Below are 19450 nucleotides of genomic sequence, written 5' to 3'. Positions count from 1 at the left end.
TCATATATGTGGGCCATGTTTGATGAGATGGGCTTAGAAAGGCCCATAGATGTCACTGCATTGACTTGTAACAGTTCCAAATTTTACAAAAAGATGGCAGGGGCCCAGTCAAAGGCACAAACACCAAATTTAGTTTAAACAAAACTGATAAGGAAAAAAAGATCAGAAATAGCTGAGAGACCTGAGAAAGCATCGTTTCTTTTCGCTTACCAGAAGGAAACCACACGAGGGAATGTGAACAGATTCCGAGTTCCACTGTCTCCACCAAAAAACCTGCGAATCATTATCTATTTGCAAGTTCTTTGGTGGGTGGTCTCTGTTTTTACCAGATTTTGATAATCCGGCCGAGTCTAAGGTTGACTCACCGATTACGGAATCCGAACCTTCAGACAAATCTTTCTCTGTCGCTCCCTCATCGTCTTCCTCCTCCATCTAACCCAGATTCTAGATTTCCTGTCCATAAATCTAGGGCTTCTATTTACACTTTCTATCTTGTTCTCTCTGCAAGTGAGCAACCATGAGTTTCTCAGTTGTGCAGGTAATGACATTCTGAAACTCGATTGGACCTCGCTTTGTAGAAAATCAACTTATATTGATTTATATTAATTTTGAATTATTCGTTTGTTTGTATGCATTTGTGATTTTCTTAGGGTCTCTCTAAGTCTCTGGCTATGACTGTGCTTTCTGAGATCGGAGACAAGACCTTTTTTGCTGCTGCGGTAAGAATATGTTTGTTTCTGTTTGTGTAGATGCATAATGATTTATTTTCTTAATCCTTTTCTTGATTTTGAATTTTGATCTGAGTCGCTCTATGATTTTCTGTTAAGACTTCCCTGGAAGGGTTAGTGAAACTGTGGGATAGGCAGGAGAACTGTATTGAGGAAAACAAGATCGTAATAATAATCCAAGTTGATTACTAGAACTGATTTGAGTTTGTTGTAGGGATGAGTTTATTGTAGGGATGGATCCAAGTGCTACTTTTTCTTATTTACAATTCAAAACATTCTTCATATTCCATGGTAGCATATGAACATCTTTACTGGGAGTCAGTAATCTTCTTCGGGTTACAAATTTTATTTCTTCAGCTCTCTATTTTTAAGAGAGAATTAGACAAGGAGGACAAAATCCTTAGTGAGCTTGTGAATATATTAGTTTTGGTGTGGTGAAGGAGGGAGTGTAGAAGGTTTATATTGCATTTACATGTTGGGGAAAAAAATATTGGGGTTTGGTTAAGTCATTGGCATAAAGGAGAAAAGGTTGGGTCACTTGAGCTTGTAATAAAATTTATAGAGGAAGTTGCTCAAAATATTTGGAAATGTCCAGAAGCAAACTTCATGTTGAAAAGGCAAGAAAAATAAAAAAAATAATAAAGTAATCTATTGGTGGTTAGAGATGTACTCTACATACTACATAATATTACAACAACTCATGTTAGAAAGCTATTTCTTTGAAATAGACAGTGTCCCTATTGTTTCAATGCATCTTCCCCTCTCCAAAATCTAAGACAACCCTCTATGGTGTATGGATATGAGTTGCTTTCAGAGACTGTCATGAGGTTTCTCAAGGGAAACAAACCATTGCTGGGGTTTTAGATTAGCAGCATGATTTTGCAGTATTATTATTATTAAATTTTTTTTGGGCCTATACATTCCACCTCTCAAAATGATAATATGCTTCAAGATAAAAGTTTCTGAACTTAGTTTTGATGTAGCCTAGGTGAAATAACTTCCACTTAGGACCAGTTCTGTCTAAGGGTTGGCCGAATGGGCAGACTAGGGTTAATAGGGCAAAATTTAGGGTTAGGGCTGAGTAATGACAAGGGGGTTTATAGGGTTTTAAAAGGCAGGTTTCAGAGGTCTTAATGGTATAAAGATATTAGGGTTAGGAGATGTTTTGAATTTCTGCAATTTTGGGCAGAATCGGGTCACAGGCTTTAGGGTTTAATGGAGTGAAGAGATGAAGGGGTTAGAGGGGGAATTATAGGCTAGGGCTGAGGTCGAGTGGGGGGAATGATGTAGGGAAGGTGGGCTGAGAATAGGGTTTGAAGGTGATGGCTAGATCTGGAATTATAATGGAATCCTAGTTGAAGTAGGAGTTGCAGGTTTAATGGGGTTGAGGGTGGAATGGATAAGTTGCAGGGTTAAGGTGCAGGAGCAGCAACAGCTTGAAGATAGAAGAAGACCTCCTGACCTTCACAGTGCAAGGAGTCGTAGGAGAACCCACCCTTTAACCACCTTGAGTCCACAAGGATGCAGCTCGCAGGGGAGCGGGAGCAGCAGCTCGAAGGCAGCAACTCAGATCTGAAATCAGAAGTTTTTTTTTTTAATCAGAAGTGGGGGAGCCTGCCCACGATTTCTTCTATTTATAATAAAAGGGGGGGCCAAAAGGCCTTACAAAGATATGTAGATTTGAACTAGGAGTCCTAGTTCTAAATCCTAAAACCAATCCTAATCAGATTAGGAGTAGTGACTTCCCTTAACCTGAATCCTAATAAAAACAATATAAAAACAGTAGATTCATACTCTAACTAGGAGTACAAGTGTAACAAACAAATAAAAAAAACATCATCCCTCTAAAATCGTGGAGGGGAATAAAAGACTGTTTTAACCCTAATAAAAACTAAATATATAAAATAAGGCTCCAACGAAAATCAAAGGCTGCTCTTCTTCTTCCTGCGTGAACTTGGATCCGCATCAGCTCTCCGCTTAGAAACATTCATCTCCGATGAATGGGTGAATGTCATATAGCGATCATACAACTCGGATCGAGCCTCTTGAAATCATCAGCATGTATCCACGTGTTGTCGTGGCGTGGCGACCTTTCCACTTGACAAGGAAAGAGTGATAACCGGCGCCTTGACGAGTCGTCTTGTGCATATCATCCGAACTTCCTCAATCACATCTTCCGGAGGCGGCTTGATTGGGGCAGCCGCAACATGTGCTCGAGTCGCCATCATCGGAATGATGCCCCGTGTACGAGATATAGATCAGCCACATTGAAAACATTGCTTATGCCCATATCATCGTGCAACTCTAGAACATAAGCATTAGGGCCAATACGTTTCAACACCTTGTATGGACCCATCTTCTTTGGATGGAGCTTAGTGTTGACACCGCTTGGTGTCTCTCCGGATTCACCCGTACCATGACCATGTCGCCGGCTTGAACTCAACGAACCGGCGATGCTTGTCGGCGATGGACTTGTAGTGATCATAACGAGTGCAATTTTGCGCCGAACATCCGCATGCACTTCGGTGATATGACGAATAAACTCATCGGCTTCAACACTTACCCGAGCTTGAGGGGGTAAGGGAATGAGATCAATCGGGCGGCGGGGTTGTATCCCAAGAAGAATCTCGAAGGGAGTACGACCGGTGGTCCTGTTCACGAGCCGTTGTATGCAAACTCAGCAATGTCAAGGATAGAGGGCCATGTCTTCTCATAATCTCGACCAAACACCGCAAAGAAATTACCAAGGCTTCGTTGACTACCTCTGTCTCGTCCGCACCTGGGGGTGGAATGCGAGAGAACAAGAGCTTGGTGTTTGTCTTCAGCCATAGAGTCTTCCAGAAATAACTCATAAACTTCACATCACGATCGGATACAATGGTACTGGGTAACCCATGGATGCGAACAATCTCCTTGAAGAATAGCTTGGCAATGTGGGATGCATCAAATGTTCTTCGACAAGGAATGAAGTGAGCCATCTTGGTGAATCTGTCAACAACCACCATGATGGAGTCAAATCTCTCTCTGGTAGGGGGTAGACCAAGTACGAAATCCATACTGAGATCAACCCATGGCTGGTGAGGAATCGACAGTGGTGAGTAGAGGCCTGTGTTTTGCTTGGTACCTTTAGCTAGCTGGCAAACTCGGCACTGCTTGATTACATGCTCTACATCCTTGGCCAAGTGAGGCCAATAGTACCGATCAGTTACCTGTAAGATGGTTTTATCTTTCCCGAAGTGTCCTCCTAAACCTCCTCCATGTAACTCCCTGATAATGTGGTGTCGTAAGGACGAATCGGGAATGCACAGCCGGGTTCCGAAGAACAAGTAACCATCGTGCAAGGAGTACTTAGGGTGCTGTCCACCCTGCTTCAAATCAGCATATAGGACTTGAAAGTCCTTGTCACTAGCATACTCGTCTCTGATCTGCTCGATGCTAAGTGCATGGGCTGAGAAAGTGTTCAAGGTCAGGACTTTTCTACTCAAGGCATCGCCACGTATTTTCCTTTCCGACTTGTATTTGAGGGCAAAGTTGAAATCCTCGTAAATATGCAACCCATTTAGCATGCCTGGTGCTAATGGACTTTTGTGAGTGGAGGTGCTTGAGTGCCTCATGATCAGTGTACAGGACAAACTCTTTGCCAATAAGGTAGTGTCTCCAATGCCGCAAGACCTGAACAACAGCATAAAGCTCTATATCATAAGTAGAGTACCGAGTCTTGGCATCATTAAGTTTCTCACTGTAGAATGCAATAGGATGCCCACTCTGCATAAGAACTCCGCCTAAACCAACATGGGAAGCATCTGTAGCAACTTCGAAAATATGGTCAAAGTTGGGCAGGCGTAGTACTGGAGCTTCAGTCATCTTCTTCTTGATCATCTGGAAGGCCTTTTGAGCGGCTGCTGTCCATGCGAACGGACCCTTGTTCTGTTTGGTGCATTCGGTTATGGGTGCCATGATGGCACTGAAATTGCGAATGAATCGCCTGTAAAAAGAAGCCAAACCGTGGAAGCTTCGTACTTCAGTAAATGTCTTCGGAGTAGGCCATTCAACCACGCTTCGAACCTTTTCCGGATCAGCTTCAACCCCCTTTGAAGAAATTATAAAACCAAGGAAAACAACCTTGGGCAGCATGAAGGAACATTTCTTTAAATTGATAAACAACTTCTCTTGCCGGAGTACTCGGAGAACTTGTTTCAGGTGGTCTATGTGCTCATCGGGGTCTTTACTATACACCAAAATATCATCAAAATAGACAACAAGAAATTTACCGATGAAAGGACGAAGTACCTGGGTCATGACTCTCATGAAGGTGCTAGGTGCATTCGTCAGGCCAAAGGGCATGACCTTCCACTCGAATAATCCATCTTTGGTCTTGAAGGCTGTCTTCCATTCGTCTCCAGGCCGTATGCGGATCTGATGGTATCCACTGCGGAGGTCAATCTTGGAGAAGATCTTAGAACCGGACAGCATGTCTAGCATGTCATCAAGCCTAGGAATTGGGAACCTATACTTGATGGTGATCTTGTTGATAGCTCGGCTGTCCACACACATGCGCCATGAACCATCCTTCTTCGGTGTCAACAAGGCTGGAACAGCACAAGGGCTTATGCTTTCTTCAATAAATCCCTTCTTGAGAAGCTCTCCAACTTGTTTATTAAGCTCTTCATGCTCCGAGGGGCTCATCCTGTAGGCGGGCAAATTTGGTAACATAGCACCAGGTACCAAATCGATGGCATGTTGAATATCTCTGAGTGGTGGCAACTCATTGGGCAGTTCTTCGGGTACTACATCTGAAAAGTCCTGCAATAGATCCTTGATGGGTTGTGCAAACTTCTGTTCGGTTGGGGCAGCAACCTCTTGAGTCACCAAGGCAAGAACCAGTCCCGTATCATGGCTGATCTGTTCAAATTCCCTTTGTGGAACAGCTAGCAATTTATTTTCAGATTCTGTCCCCTTTTGATTAGTGCGCATGACACGACGTTTCCGTATTTCTGCAGGCAAATTAAGTGGGTACCACTTGATCTCTTCTCCTTTATGTTGAAACACACAGAGGTTTTTTCTTCCTAGGAGAGCAACATCATTGTCATAAAGCCACGGTCTCCCTAGTAGGACATCAGTCATTCTCATCGGAATGATATCACACCAAATTTCCTCTGAATATTTTTGGGCTTGTAAGGGAACATAGCATCGCTTGTTCACATCAAGCTTATTCCCATTCAATAAGGAGACTTTGTAGGGCATCGGGTGCTTCTCAAATTTCAGACTCGCCTTCTTCACAAGATCTTCAGACACAACATTAACGCAGCTACCACTATCAACAATTATCTGGGCAGTGCGCTCACCTGCTCGCAAGCGGGTATAGAAGATGCAACTACGTCGCCAATCTTCACCTTTGGATTCAGCACTCAATATACGTGCTACTACGTGAACACCTCGGGTATCTTCAAATTCATCACCCAAGTCGTCAAAATAAGCAGTCCCATCATCACCATCTTCGGGGGGTAATGCATAAATACCCTGTTCATCAAATTCATCAGAGCTTTCTTCCTCCTTTTCAGCTACATGAATCTGCCGTTGTCGTTGTGGGCAGTCCTTAGCATAGTGTCCCTTCTCATTGCAGCGATAACAAGTGTTGGACTCACTGGTAGTCATTGGGGCTTTACCCTTGTCCATACGTGAAGAGCTGCCAGTGTAAGGGGCTGTCCGTGTAGAACCAGTAGTGGTGTTATTACCTCTATTGTAACCATTAGTTGGTTTGGATGCTGGAAAAGATTTTCTGGTGTCGACAGCAGTGGAACCAAACCTTCTAGTAGTGTTCAATAGGTCTTCTGCCTTCAATGCCTTCTCAAAGCAATCCTTGACGTCCAGAACATCCACAACGCCAATAGCTCTAAGGATGTCAGATCTCAATCCCAATCGGAATCGGGACAACATTTGAGTAGCACTTTCTATTGTGTCGGTGCGAGATGAGAGAGAATCAAACTTCTGCATGTACTCGGATACAGTCATATTCCCTTGACGAAGGGAGTTGAATTGGTCTTGCATCTGAGCTGTATAGTGTCTTGGTAAATACTTCTCTTTCAAATCATCCTTCATATCCTCCCAGTTGGTAGGTGCTTTACCTTCACGTTCCATATCCCTCTCTGTCTTGCGCCACCAGTCTCGAGCAGCACCAATTAATTTAGTGCGTGCCAGTCTCATCTTTCGATCCTCAGGCAAATCATACCAATCAAAGTAGTCATCTAGGGCAGCAAGCCAGTCGTAGAATTTCTGTGGATCACCAGTCCCATCATACTCTTTCAGTTCAAGCTTGACCTTCTGTGTATCAAATCTTCTGTTCTGGGCTTCATCTCCAGTGAAGTAGGATCTCAAATATTCCTCAAAATTAGGTCTTCGAGGTGCTTCAGTAGTTCTGTCCCTATCTTCTCTGTAGTCATCCCTATCACATCTTCTTCGATCCCTGTAGCCTCGGTCATGTCTAGACTGATCTCTGTGGTCCCTGTGACGTCTGGAATGATCTCTGTAGTGCTCATTCCTTCCCAGAGTGCCATGAACTTCAGAATGGACTTGTAGCCGATCTTCCTCTACGTATAGAGGGTTGTTTATAGTAGGCGCAGCTTGCTTTTGTTCCATGGCTGTCATTCGATCACCAAGAACTTGCTGGTCTGTTGAGATCTTCTGCAGCATAGCCATGATTGCAGCAAGGGAATCAGGTTGGGGTGGTAGTGTTGGATCAACAATAGGGTTGCCATGTTTGTCCATGGCTCTGATACCAATTTGATGTAGCCTAGGTGAAATAACTTCCACTTAGGACCAGTTCTGTCTAAGGGTTGGCCGAATGGGCAGACTAGGGTTTTTAGGGCAAAATTTAGGGTTAGGGCTGAGTAATGACAAGGGGGTTTATAGGGTTTTAAAAGGCAGGTTTCAGAGGTCTTAATGGTATAAAGATATTAGGGTTAGGAGATGTTTTGAATTTCTGCAATTTTGGGCAGAATCGGGTCACAGGCTTTAGGGTTTAATGGAGTGAAGAGATGAAGGGGTTAGAGGGGGAATTATAGGCTAGGGCTGAGGTCGAGTGGGGGGGAATGATGTAGGGAAGGTGGGCTGAGAATAGGGTTTGAAGGTGATGGCTAGATCTGGAATTATAATGGAATCCTAGTTGAAGTAGGAGTTGCAGGTTTAATGGGGTTGAGGGTGGAATGGATAAGTTGCAGGGTTAAGGTGCAGGAGCAGCAACAGCTTGAAGATAGAAGAAGACCTCCTGACCTTCACAGTGCAAGGAGTCGTAGGAGAACCCACCCTTTAACCACCTTGAGTCCACAAGGATGCAGCTCGCAGGGGAGCGGGAGCAGCAGCTCGAAGGCAGCAACTCAGATCTGAAATCAGAAGTTTTTTTTTTTAATCAGAAGTGGGGGAGCCTGCCCACGATTTCTTCTATTTATAATAAAAGGGGGGGCCAAAAGGCCTTACAAAGATATGTAGATTTGAACTAGGAGTCCTAGTTCTAAATCCTAAAACCAATCCTAATCAGATTAGGAGTAGTGACTTCCCTTAACCTGAATCCTAATAAAAACAATATAAAAACAGTAGATTCATACTCTAACTAGGAGTACAAGTGTAACAAACAAATAAAAAAAAACATCATCCCTCTAAAATCGTGGAGGGGAATAAAAGACTGTTTTAACCCTAATAAAAACTAAATATATAAAATAAGGCTCCAACGAAAATCAAAGGCTGCTCTTCTTCTTCCTGCGTGAACTTGGATCTGCATCAAGTTTATTCACAAATACACACAATACCAGAAAAGAAAGAAAGACTGTGATTATATTTTTTAGTTCAGCCTTTAATCAGATTATAATTATAATGTAGGAAGAAACAAATGCATGATTCCCTGTCCTCATATCAAGTGTTTTAATAAATATATGCAGTTTCGTTGTTATTTGATGATACTTATTGTGACTTGAGATTGCTTTTATCTGCTTCTATGAAAAGAAGCCAGTGAAATGAGAACTGTTATTCCAATTTACGTGCATAATTGGAAAGCTTGAATATATTGATTCATTTGACTAACACCTTGATGCATCTTTTAAGATCTTGGCTATGCGCCACCCAAGAAGGCTTGTACTATCAGGGTGCCTTGGAGCTTTGATTGTAAGTTTGTTTACTGCTTCTCCTTCTGTGGATTTGGTTTACGTTTTGCTATATCTTTTGTTTCTTTGCATTCTCATGACCACAGAAACTGAAATTGTAGGTGATGACAATTTTTTCTGCAGTTGTTGGCTGGGCTGCCCCAAATTTGGTAAGATATTTCGTTTGGATGCATCTAAAGTTTTAGTCATGCTTATGCAAAACAATTGATTGCTAGTGCTTTCCTATTTGTCCCCCCCCCCCCCCCAACCCAGGAAAAAAAAAATTCTAGTTTGGATTTTGTAGAGGTTTGATAAAGATATTGCTTCTAGATTAATATAGGTGTAATGAAACCAGGATTTGTAACCAGTTCCTGCAAAGTAGAAAAGAGAGGAGAGAACGATGGGAGAAGGAGAGAACTAAATTGCTCAATCATGATAGATTCAACTTGTGTACTATCGTGGTTATCATTCTTTACTTATAATAGCAAACCAAATAGACTCCTAGGAGCCTAGGAGGAGTATACACTGGACAAGACTAAGACTAACTACCAACTAACAAGGAAACTCAAAGAGACATAAACATATCCTGAAAGGGACACTCCCCCTATCATGATCACCAACTAGTCCTAGTAGGAGTATACCGCAGTGGATCTTAGCACTCCCTGATGCAGATAAGTCACTTAAAGGACTTATTTTATTGTAATGGGTCGTTTTAATGGGCCTAAAATTATTTTAGTTCCCTAATTAGTTTATGTTACTTTATTAGTTAAGGATTGGTTAGCCCTTTCCTTTTTAGTGTTTGAGTATGTTTTTGAGTCTTCTATATAACTTTGCAAGGGGCTACAGCCTTGTACACGAATTTGATTAATGAGGTTGGAAAAAAAAAACATAGCCTTGTGCTTTGCTCTATGAGAGAGTATGGAGAGAGACCAAAATACGGTGAGAGGTCGTGGGTGAGAGACTTGAGTCTGAGAGAGACTACCCGTCCTTCTTCCTTGTTTTTTATTTTTTATTTTTTATTTTTTTATTGTTATGAAATTTCCTGAAAATATGAGAACCGATTGAAGTATTTACTATTGCTGGACTTGAAGTTTGCAATCCTCTTGTGGACTAGTTATAACTTGTGACTGGTCTACATTACTCCCTCAAGCTGGAATATATATATATATATATATATATATATCAAAGGCTCCAGCTTGGAAGTTGGAACAACAAGAATAGATATTAATAGCAACACCAGTCTTGAACACATATAGCAGTCTTAGATGTCAGTGAGCACATAGAACATCATTCTGGTAGCAATATCAACTCAAGCACACCAATCATTAGCAACAATAGTCGTGAAAATTTTGTATCAAATAAATCCAGCCATCAACGTACAAAATATTTGGTAGTAAACACCAACCACAATCTAAATATTATAGCAGCAACAACAACATCATAAGCCCTTCTCAACGAAGGCAGGTAGTAAGTAGTAATCTTCACAAAGAAGATAGATAAAAAGTGCAGCATATGCCGATGCAAACCACTAGTAAAAGTGCAATAAAGGTTATTGCGGACCACTGATACTAATTCAGTATAGGTTTCTGTGGACCGCTAATAAAAATGCAGTATAGGTTACTGCAAACCAAGTAAGAGCATAAGGTTGTTGGGGACCAAGTAACAACATTAGGTTGCTAGGAACCAAGAGACAACAGCCAAGAAACAAAACAGCGTCGAAGCTCCAGCCAAAGATGAAGCAGCAAGTCGAAGAACCAAAAAAACCCAAAATCAAATAAGCAGCAGTAGCATGATGGAGTGAACCAGAAACCAGCGGGACGGAACTCAGTTTAGAAGAGGAAGTCTCCCTTATGAAGGATCCAATCAACTCAAGATTTCAGGAATAATTTGAGCAGCAACAACAAACACCATCAGCCAATCGACTACCGTCAAAGAACCAGATAACCCTAGTCCGATCAGTAGGGAAGAGAATAAATCTTCAGCTTTAGATTCTCTGTCCAGAAAATTAGAGAAACAGGATCACAGTAACAGGTCAAGCACCGGAACACCTGCTACCTGCAATCAATACCATAAGAGCCAGTTGCTGAATTGATCAGCAACAATCGATCAGCATAGGCCTGTTGTGTCTTCTTCTTCTTCGATCAGCATCAATCGATAGCGGCAAATGATACGGCATGAGCAATCGATACGATCTTCAGGTATGATCTTCATACGGATACTTCAATATTCATATACAAAACACTAGTTGTTTTTCTACCAACTAGGGTTTTACAAAGTGGATGGATAGCATAGGTGGCTGTTCACCACAAACCAGAAAACCTAAAAATGATGCTCAAACCAGATATTTAGGAGATAGCAAGGACTGGTTATAGCTCTTATACCATGTAACGAAACCAGGATCTGTAACCAATACCTGCAAAGTAGAAGAGAGGAGAGAACGATGGGAGAAGGAGAGAAGAAAATTGCTGAACCATGATAGATTCAACTTGTGTATCAATCGTGGTTTTCATCCTTTACTTATAATAGCAAACCAAATAGATCTCCTAGACTAACTACCAACTAACAAGGAAACTCGAAGAGACATAAGCATATCACGATAGGGACGCTCCCCCAATCGTGATAACCAATTAATCCTAGTAGGAGTATACCGCAGGGGATCTTAACAATAGGTATTAAATTTTCTGTGTAATCTGTTATATATAACTTAAAAGTTTTACTGGATATTTTCCACTAACAGGCCGTGTGTTTGTAAGGGAAATATTTTTGTTTTAGATTATAAATGAGATATTTAATATTTTTGTTTGAGATTATAAATGAGATTTTCAAACACTGGCTGAAAAGTGATAATCGGAAAATTAAATATTGACACTTCTTCTTTGGGCAAAGTTTCCTAGTCCTCCCATTGAGAAAGGCTTATCTGGTTGGCCCAAATATCTGCCACATGGAATATTGGATGTGGCCTAAATTTGTTGACAGATAGGCCCCAAGGTCCCTTGCTCACACATCAAGTTTCGGCTACACCAACATCGACTAAGAAGAGGGTTCATTCCAATGCATTTTGGGGTGGGTAAAAGATTGAATTTGGCTCTAAAATTTGACATGTGGCTACATCATCCTGCCATGTTGGATGAATAACTGGATCATGAAAGGATCTTTCTCTTAACTTTACTGTTTGACAGTTTTTCCCCTTTTCACCAAGTTTTCTTCAACCATGTTTACCACTGTTACTGTCTTTGAATAATTGCATCTGAATGTAAACCAACCTGATGAATCTTCTTTCTGTCAAGGAGAATACCTGATTTTGTTGGTATCTTGAGCTGCTCCTTGATCAGTGAGGTCCTATTGACAACCTCCTTGACTTAAACTGTTATCAAAATGTTTTTTAGTAACTGTACTACGTATAAATTGTTAACAAAGGTTTTGGCTCAACAGGTAAGAGATTTGGTTCAGCAGGTTGCTTTTGAAATGGGGGATGACCTATTCTATGATTTATAGCCCTCACGGTTTTCTTCTCCAACCCCATGTCCTTTTTGTTTCTCATACTTGTTTGGACTTTGGAACATGGCTTCTGTGGTGTATTTCACCTCTTCTCTTTACTTAATACACCGCTTATCTTATTCATTTTTAGGGGGGGGGGGGGGGGGAAGGGAAGAGTACAAAAGGTCCTGTTTTTATCCAAGTTCTAGGGATTCTCTTCTATTGAGTCTTTCGGTTTCGGCAGACTCTCCTGCTACATTGTTGTATTGCTTTGTGGGTTGTATAGTTCTTTACTAAAATCTTCTCTTTTTTAGAAAGAAAAGTCGGCTCTCTAATATAATGTATGGGTCTTGCTCAGCGTTTTGGTTTTTGAATTCAGGCAGATTTTTCTTCTCTCTTGTTGTATTGCTTAGTGGTTTTTTCCCTCGTTCTTTATTAATATCCACTACTAATACTTGGGTCTCCCCTGTGTACCCACCCCTGGCGTTATCTTTTGACTATGACCTATTGACATAATGTCTAGCAAACCATTTGTATTATTGCACTGTAGGCATGAGCGATCATTAATTTACATGAATGGTGAAAGAAATATTTCCATCTGGGACTCTAATGTTAATGAATGGTTAAACATCTAAAAGGTCTTGGTCTCGATGGAGGATAGAGTTACTCAAATGTGACATATCGTCAGTTACCTAGGGCACGGATCTGATTGGAGTAGTTTATTACAAGATTGCTACCTCTGTCTTTTACTTTCTCTGGTCTTTCTTCTTGTGCCTACTTTCAATGCTGAAATATCACTATGTATGTGCAGATTTCTCGCAAATGGACTCATCACATAACAACCTTGTTGTTTATTGGATTTGGGCTTTGGTCTTTATGGGAAGGATTCACTGAAGAAGGGTAGCGACATATCTACTTATCCACATTCTTATGATTCCTTTATTTGGTCTCGTTTTGTTTCATTTTCATCTTCATTTCCCATATATATTTCCATTCCTATTATCCATTTAGTGAAGGCTTGTCATGTTTCAATTGACAGGGGGGAGTCTGAAGAATTGTCTGAAGTTGAAGCAAAATTGGTTAGCATTTTTCTTTTATGGCTTATCCTTATCTACTTCAGTTCATTTTGACTTACACTTCTTGAGATGATTAGGATGCTGATTGGAAGGCAAATTCCGGAAAAGCAAAAGCTGGTCCCAAGGTGAGGTCGAGAATATATAACGAATTCTAGCTCTTTTTCTTGTCCTAGTTTGAATCAAACTATGATATATGACTGTTCTCATCATGTCTTGCTGTCTTACATATGGATTCATTTTTTTTTTTTGGTAAAGATATGAATTCATTTTTGCATTTGTAGAAAATAAGAGTGATCTGTCAGTCTGGAAATGTCTTTTTTTTTCTTTTATTTTTTTTATTTTTTATGGTTGCTACATAATATTAAAATTGAAACAAAGGAAGAGATAAGGTAACAAATGCAAGCACTACTGGAACATCCTTGCTCCGGGGCAGCACCTAAAAATCTCACCTTAATAATTGAAACAGCCCAAACCATATTCAGCTAAAAGACAACAGATTGAAGCTTTGAAGAAGCCACTAATTTCCTTTGTCATGATCAGGTGATGCATCATGTGGCATTGTTGAACAAAGCTGGTCACTGAGAGGGGGGTGAATCAATGATTTCCAAAAACTCATTTCCTTAGGCCTCACAAACTCAGGAGATGATTTCTCTGATGCTCAGTCACGGAGTCAATATATTTGGCAGCCCTCAATCAAGTGCACACACAAAGATCTGCCAAGAACTGATTGATTGGCACAGACCAATTTACCAATCACACACACATATACACCCAACCTCTTAACCACAGGCACACACAATCCTGTGGCAAGGTCTACCTAGTGTGAACAACCATCCTGCAGAAAATGCACTCCATATATCCACACATGCAATCCACAGAGCCAACCCACAACACAAGATATTTGTGTTCCGGCACTTGCCTACATTCACGGAGCAATGCCTCAAATGGACTTTATATGTGCTCAATTCATTACTCTTTTGATCGCTACAATGACTCAGGAGCACCTACCCCTGATTTACCCAGCATAAAACTAGAAGGTCGCTTCACTTTAGGTAGCTACAACTACCAGGGAGCTACAACCTCCGTGTTCGGCAGCTACTGAACACTCCAGTACAATGGGATTTGCCAAAGGGGTTACCTATGTCAATGGGTAACCTTTGGAGATGCCGTAGATTGAATGTCTTCAATCAATGTCGATATCTCCTGGGGCGGCTCTCATTCACTAATGCCTCATCGCCGCGGAAGCTTCAACCTAGTCGTCATTTGGGTTACTTGAAGCTTCTCGCAAGAACCAAACTCTAGGTTCTCTTCTTATTCTCTTCAAAACACAAACTCATAGGCTTCACCTCAACATGTGGAGACCTTCAATGAACGTTCTTGAGCAAGCTAAGCATTCTTTGAGCTTTCTTCACGAACCCATGAATGTCTCCTTGAGAGCACAACACCAAATCTTCACTTCAAAGCTTGGAAGTTTCAGTGGAACATGGTAGATTGAGGATTCTTGGGTTCAAGCTCTTGGGAGCTCTCTCTTAACTAAATTTCTCCTTCTTTAAGCTCGAATAACATCCCTCATCTTCCCTCTTCTTCTCTAAGGCTTTTTCCTCTTTTTTTTCGTAGGAGTTCAAGTGTTTGCAACACTCAAAAAAACGATTTTAAAGAGCCCTATCCCACAACAAGAAACGGACCAGGTTTTACCACCTGCGGTTCGACCATATTCTGCTCTCCATCGGCAAAATGACTATAGTGCACTCGTCTAGTGTCAGCATGACTTGATTCCAGCGGCATTGGAAAGAAGACTTGAAGCTCTAGAACTTTTATGTTTTCAGATTCAACCCAGGCCATGAGGAACACCTCGAAAATTGCGCTGCAAGTTTTTGTATGTGCAAACAGAGTATTCTGGTCACGCTGTGCACCATTCACATTCAAGATCAATACTCCTTCGATTAGACTCAGATTGAGCCGATTCTTGAGGCATATAAAAATAGACTTGAAGCTCTCCAACTCTCATAATATAAGCTTCAACCCAGGAGGAGAGGAAGACCTCAAAAAATGCGTATTAAAGTTGGAAAACAAAACCAGATTTCCCCCAGCCTTTGATAGAACCCAAGAGCAACACAACCTTCAACATTGACCGACATTTGTTCATGCAAACCTCCATATCTCTCGCATTTGATCTTCAATTTACCCTATTCTTTTTTCTACGTAAAGCTGACTTGAAAGGCTACATTTTGTATGATATGACCTTCAACTCAGGTGCAGTGCATGGGTTTCAAATTCAATCTTGAAACTGATGCATATGCTGGAACTGCTACCTGAAACATACATAATGCCTGAAGAACAAATCATAACTTCCCACTCCGATATCGGATTGATATGATTCAAATTTTCTTGGAAAAATATAACTTAGAGATCTTCTGTTCTCATGTTTGGAGCTCCCACAAGTTCTCATTGTAGGACAGCTCAAAAAAATTGCGAAGTTACTGCTACAACATAAAGATGCAGTCTTCAACACATAACAACATACTTTCACCTTTGCCAACATTACCTTATGCACACTAGGACTTGAACCTGCATTCTCATCATGCCAACGCATGTCTCAACTGCCGACTAATGATGATGCTAACCATATCAGTCCTACTACCAAGTGCCAGGAATGCCAACTAAGGCCATCCATCTCATTGACACTGACAACTGTACATGATGCCTTTGATGACTGTACCAGCTCAACCATTATTAACAATCACATTTCTGGCTATGCCAACTGAGACATCTCTCAGATAGTAGACAACCTATACTTCCATAGGCTTCCAACTGAGCTAACTCTGCTTGTCTTCAGACTGAGCATCCATATGCCTGTATCTCATCTCAACTGAGTGAGTGTGTGTATTGACCATCAAGAATATCAACACACTGAGCATCCATATGCCTTTATATGTAGTGTGCTTGCAAGACATGATCATATGAACTGTGCTTGTATGTTGTAAGGAGCTATTCTTGTACATTATTTATCTTGGGATACCTTGCTTCATGTTTATGTACTTTAGCGTATGCTATGCACATTCTGTTTTGCATTCACTTATTGTCTCACCAACTAATACAATATAGATTGTGTCCTGTGTTACTTTTGGATGTAGTAAACATTATTTCTCCAGATTCTATCTGTAAAAGTGCTTGTTAACTGTAATTTTTATATGTTTAATATTGACATCATCTATTATGGTGGAAGGAATTCAGATGTGTCAAATGTTCTTTAATATAATCTTATGCATTTAATGAAGCATGTTTCGACATGGGCTTTAGTTAGGTCTATTCGCAGCCATACTGGATTGATGTGGTCTAAACAAATATCTGGAAAACTTGAAACCCATCAATTTCGTAATGTACAAATCACTAGGTGGAGGAGATTTCTAATGCCCCCCTCCCTCTTAAAACAGCTGAGGACCAACAGTTGGGATCACAATTACGTGCTGTTTTAGTCTAGTCTCAAAGTGTGGTTTTGATATGAAGAGGTTTGAGTTGTGAAAATTTTGGCATATTTGGAAATTAAGTTATAATCTTATTTTACATCACTCATATGCCATGTATTACTTGTAAGCATGAAGAACATCTCAGCCTCCCATGTGTGAACCTTGCTAGCCTCCAAGTTGTCAAGTGAGCTCCACATCATCACAGTGGTTCCAATCAGAATTGGAGCCCTGGAATTGAGCTTCAATGCCTTCTAAGTTTTGAGGGATGGGCGTGATTCCCATCCATGGGGATAAATATATTAACCGTCTCGTCTGAAAAAATTCTCAATTGTAAAACAGCAAAAAGGAAACCATTTTTTAAATCTTTTCTATAGTGTTTTTCATGTGGATACCACAGGATCAGTTCCGTTTGTATTGGTTTCACCATATATCCTTTGGAATAACCCAACCATTTTGTTCTAGGAGGATGAGAACTTGAAAAAGCAGAGGAGGCCATTTCTTGCACAATTCTTCTCGCCAATCTTTCTAAAGGTAGTCCATGATGTCTATCATTTGGTTGAATTGTATGCGAAGTTAATGGATAGTAGCTAACCCATATTGTCTTGCTTGTCCTGCAGGCATTTTCCATTACTTTCTTTGGAGAATGGGGTGACAAGAGCCAGGTAAGGCGCGCAGAAGGAAACTGCATGTACTTGAATATATTTGCTAATTTCCATGTGTAATCTGTAATCTGAATTGAGTATATTATATTTTCAGCTAGCTACAATTGGTTTGGCCGCAGATGAAAACCCATTAGGCGTTGTCCTTGGTGGTATCATGTATGTCTTACCTTTCCTCTTACCTACAATTAAATAAATATGTGCATGGACATGATGAAGATGCCCATACTTTGCAGATCAAAATGAATAGTGTGGTCATTTTGCATCACAAGGAACTAGTTGTGTCATGCCAGGCATGCTTGCTTAAAAAATAAAAATAAAAAAAGAAAAAGAATCCTGTTTACATATGAATTTTTTATTTGGCACATGATAGTAGCCAAAATGCGTCCTTGTTGCTCATCATCACTCTTTTTCGTTGCCATACATAAAGTGTCCTAACATTTCAACAGCTTAGATTTATGACCATGACTTCGATCATTTGATTTTATTAGTGTTTCTGTCTGCGTCCAGTCTTTTCCATGAAGGCTTAATGAAATAGTAATAACTATTCAGATCGTGTGAACTGTTGTTGCCAGTGAGAGAGTTGATCTTGCAATTATGGGTACATGTATAGAGAATATGTTTTGACACAATAGGGTGCTGTTATGCGAGTAGGTGATTTAAGGCCCCATATTATGAGTATTGGCTCATCTTTTGTTTTTTTCAGTGGACAAGCCTTGTGTACTACAGCAGCTGTTCTTGGGGGAAAAAGCTTGGCATCTTCAATATCCGAGAAAATGGTGATTGTGCTTGCATGCATCTCCATTCTGGAATCATATTCTGCTTGTCAATGTTTGAATATTTAGTTGTAAATTGAAGTTATCTCCAAATTTCTGCAGGTTGCTCTCTCAGGTGGAGTTCTTTTCCTTGTCTTTGGTATCCAGTCCTTTCTATCAACTGCTGAGTTATGATGTTTGGAGTCTTGATAACTGTGAGTATTTATCACTCAATCCTTTTACATATGTTAAGTAAGATAGGAATAAGCCATTCACGCTACAGCAACATGTCTGGTATTGGTGGCACACTTACATTTGATTACATGTTTGTTCCATTGGAACGGAAGAGTTTATAGTAGCTCTCTCTCTCTCCTTTTGGTTTTTCCCTCCTAATATATATATATTCCTTCCCTCTTTCCATTCTACATGATTACTTCTCCTTGCTTCATAAATAGTGATTTTTGCTGCCCTTGCTCTTATTTGTAGAGATAGTCAAGTTGGGAGCATTGCTGTACGAAAAAGAATGGAGAAACTCTTGAAACTTTCACGTATTCCTCTGGTTGCACAACGTAGTCATTAAAAAGAATTAACCTATCAAAGGCACAAATATTAGAGAGCAATAATATTTTTATGGGTTTAAGGGTCTTCAATGGTGTGGGAACTGTTATGGTGAGGAAAGATGAATTATTGTTTTTCATTGTTCTCTTCTTGCTTCTCACTTCTCTGCAATTTTTCCAAACTCAAGTGAGCATTGTGGAGGCATTTTTATTGACCTAAAAACACCTATCTGCAAAAAAATTCATTCTGATGCCATTTATCTTGTCAGCAGAGGAATTCCATTAGTCTTTACACGTCTTTATAACTAGTATTTGTTTTTGGGGGTGCTGAAGTAATATAGAAAATAAACATTGTATGCACCAAATACAAACACAGAAGGGATGTGTAAGACACATCAATGGCATATAATATGGATTATATTAAAGCAATTAATCATAAATACATGTAAAATCAGTGACAGGTATGTAACCAAAGTGAATGGTTTCAAAGTGTAAATTCTATGCCATAACTAATTTGCAAAAGGGAAAAGGGTGCCCAGAATGTGTCAACCTCTCTCCTCCCCCTTAGGAAAAAAACCCCCAGCCTTCCTGTGTCCAGG

The 19450-nt window shown here is 40.5% G+C and overlaps 1 protein-coding gene and 1 long non-coding RNA gene across 3 annotated transcripts; both read left to right on the top strand.

Moving 5' to 3' along the window:
• The first annotated feature begins 197 nt into the window (after positions 1-197).
• On the top strand, positions 198-19105 carry LOC122665310 (GDT1-like protein 4). 2 transcript variants are annotated; one of them, XM_043861426.1, is made up of 13 exons: positions 198-538; positions 651-719; positions 8823-8882; positions 8983-9030; positions 13149-13237; positions 13380-13416; positions 13491-13539; positions 17341-17411; positions 17498-17542; positions 17637-17698; positions 18246-18318; positions 18418-18513; positions 18783-19105. In XM_043861426.1, the coding sequence occupies exons 1-12, from the start codon at positions 518-520 to the stop codon at positions 18487-18489; spliced, it is 696 nt and encodes a 231-aa protein (XP_043717361.1). In that variant the 5' UTR covers positions 198-517; the 3' UTR covers positions 18490-18513; positions 18783-19105. The 2 variants fall into 2 exon arrangements, with proteins under 2 accessions (XP_043717361.1, XP_043717363.1); XM_043861428.1 differs by having other exon boundaries at positions 199-538; positions 13491-13538; positions 17343-17411; positions 18418-18509; positions 18781-19105.
• LOC122665311 lies at positions 4798-8476 on the top strand. The gene is made up of 3 exons (XR_006333468.1): positions 4798-4931; positions 5675-5679; positions 8465-8476. It is a non-coding gene; the product is annotated as an uncharacterized LOC122665311 (long non-coding RNA).
• Positions 19106-19450: the final 345 nt, after the last annotated feature.

Source organism: Telopea speciosissima, chromosome 6 (assembly GCF_018873765.1).
Source record: "Telopea speciosissima isolate NSW1024214 ecotype Mountain lineage chromosome 6, Tspe_v1, whole genome shotgun sequence".
Classification (NCBI taxonomy): domain Eukaryota; kingdom Viridiplantae; phylum Streptophyta; class Magnoliopsida; order Proteales; family Proteaceae; genus Telopea; species Telopea speciosissima.
This window is presented reverse-complemented; position numbering and strand designations above follow the sequence as displayed.

Excerpts from the sequence above, each read along its gene's own strand:
- LOC122665310 (XM_043861426.1), top strand. The coding sequence starts at position 518 with ATGAGTTTCTCAGTTGTGCAG. Across the intron at positions 13,417-13,490 it reads CTGAAGTTGAAGCAAAATTG|GATGCTGATTGGAAGGCAAA; the intron begins GTTAGCATTTTT and ends TGAGATGATTAG. Across the intron at positions 17,412-17,497 it reads TCTCGCCAATCTTTCTAAAG|GCATTTTCCATTACTTTCTT; the intron begins GTAGTCCATGAT and ends CTTGTCCTGCAG.